Genomic DNA, 2142 nt, shown 5'->3' with positions numbered 1-2142 from the left:
CCACGGGGGTCACATCACCCTACAGTGGACACGAGGGTCACATCACCCTACAGACAGGTCCTGGTGGACACGGGGGACACATCACCCTAGAGACAGGTCCTGGTGGACACGGGGGTCACATCACCCCTACAGACAGTCCTGTTGGACAGGAGGGTCACATCACCCTATGGACAGGTCCTGGTGGACACGAGGGTCACATCACCCTATAGACAGGTCCTGGTGGACACGAGGGTCACATCACCCTATGGACAGGTCCTGGTGGACACGAGGGTCACATCACCCTATAGACAGGTCCTGGTGGACACGAGGGTCACATCACCCTATGGACAGGTCCTGGTGGATACGGGGGTCACATCACCCTATGGACAGGTCCTGGTGGACACGAGGGTCACATCACCCTATGGACAGGTCCCACTGTGCCCCTACCACTCACCGGTGAACTTGAGCTCCGGGTGCAGCTCATCCTCAAAGTGCTTCCCATAGATGGAGGCACCACCACGGCCTGGGAAGAGGGTGGGGGGGAATGATGGAAACAGGGGGTCAGTGGCATGAGGGAGAGGGGGGGACCTGTAATGGGGTGACCGGGGGGGGGGGGGGGGGCAGGATGCTCACCGGTGCCGGTGGGGTCCCCCCCTTGCACCATGAAGTCCTTGATGACGCGGTGGAACTTGGTGCCGTTGTAGTAGCCGCGGCGGCAGAGCTCCGCGAAGTTCCTGCACGTGCGGGGCGCGTGCTTCCAGTAGAGCTCCAGCACCAGCGGGCCCATCCTGCGGGACACAGAGCCGGGAATGGGAACGGGATGGGGGGAATGGGAATGGGTGGGAACGGGGAAGGGGACCGGGGGCTGTCCGGTACAGGGAGAGGGCAATGGGATGGGGGATAACGGGGTATCCGGTACTCAGGAAGGATGAACCGGAACCGGGATGTAACGGGGTATAACCAGTACCGGGGTGAACCGGAACTGGGACGTAACGGGGTATAACCAGTACCAGGGTGAACCAGAACTGGGACGTAACAGGGTATAACTGGTACCGCGGTGAACCGGAACCGGGATGTAACGGGGTATAACTGGTACCGCGGTGAACCGGAACCGGGATGTAATGGGGTATAACTGGTACCGCGGTGAACCGGAACCGGGATGTAACGGGGTATAACTGGTACCGCGGTGAACCGGAACCGGGATGTAACGGGGTATAACCGGTACTGGGGCGAACCGGGACGTAACGGGGTATAACCGGTCCCAGTGTGAACCAGAACTGGGACATAACGGGGTATAACCGGTACCGGGGTGAACCGGGGTGCAACGGAGTGAACCGGAACGGGGGTGAACCGGTACCGGGGTGAAGCGGACCGGGTGTAACCCGCCGAGGCACTGCCCTCTTTCTTTCGGATTCCTCGACATTTATCATGCGTATACTTTCTAATATACTTTCTCTGTCCTTTTCAAAGTCCCTTCTTTCGGAACTGGAGTGGTGGGGGTGCAGGGGGTTACACCTCCTCCGTGGCACCTTCTGATGGAGGCAGGGGGATAAAGGGGGGGGGGAAACCCTGTGCTCCCGGGAGTTGGGGGGAACGAGTTGTAATCTTCCCCCGGTTTCAACCGACCGGGGACGTCTGTTCCTAGTTTCTCCGTTGCTACCGCAGCAGTTTTCTTTTCTGCCTTGTATCTTTTTATACAGTTCATTACTTCTCTCCGTGGTTTACCGAGTTTCTTTGCCTTTTTATAATCATTAAGCACTGAGTCAAATAGCTCATCACCAAACTTTCGCCACTCACTCTCCTCAAATATTGGATTAGGATCTGCAAAAAAAATCCCTTAGCCTTCCCTAGCCACTAGACCTGCTAGCTGTTTTAGAGTCTCAGGCTCAATTTCCCGCTTTTATAAAAAGCATTGCAAAAAGTTCAGGGCTCAGTTCCCCGCTTTTATAAAAAGCACTGTAATAAGTCCAGGGCTACCTCTCGGTCCATTTTCATGGCCAGCCTTTTCCGGATCGTCTTCTTCTGGGTCGTCCTGTAACCTCGGTCTCCGAATCGGCCTCCCGACGCAGCAGTGTCTGGTTCACCACAGTGGCGGATTCCTTTCAGTTAGTCCAAGCACCCGGGTCCGTCACGCCATCGCAGCAGCATTGCCCGTGCTTCCCG

At 57.1% G+C, this 2142-nt stretch overlaps 1 protein-coding gene across 1 annotated transcript; it reads right to left on the bottom strand.

Moving 5' to 3' along the window:
- Nucleotides 1-385: 385 nt before the first annotated feature.
- Nucleotides 386-946, bottom strand: LOC130592669 (peptidyl-prolyl cis-trans isomerase-like 1). The gene is made up of 3 exons (XM_057397205.1): nt 899-946; nt 613-767; nt 386-502 (listed from the first exon to the last, which is right to left on the bottom strand). The coding sequence occupies exons 2-3, from the start codon at nt 764-766 to the stop codon at nt 423-425; spliced, it is 234 nt and encodes a 77-aa protein (XP_057253188.1). The 5' UTR covers nt 767; nt 899-946; the 3' UTR covers nt 386-422.
- Between the last annotated feature and the right edge of the window lie 1196 nt (nt 947-2142).

Source organism: Pezoporus wallicus, unplaced genomic scaffold (genome assembly GCF_028554395.1).
Source record: "Pezoporus wallicus isolate ANWC-B61680 ecotype Strahan unplaced genomic scaffold, APGP_CSIRO_Pwel_v1 contig_10677, whole genome shotgun sequence".
In the NCBI taxonomy this organism is placed as follows: domain Eukaryota; kingdom Metazoa; phylum Chordata; class Aves; order Psittaciformes; family Psittacidae; genus Pezoporus; species Pezoporus wallicus.
The sequence above is the reverse complement of the archived record's forward strand: the minus strand, read 5'-3'. Positions and strand labels throughout refer to the sequence as shown.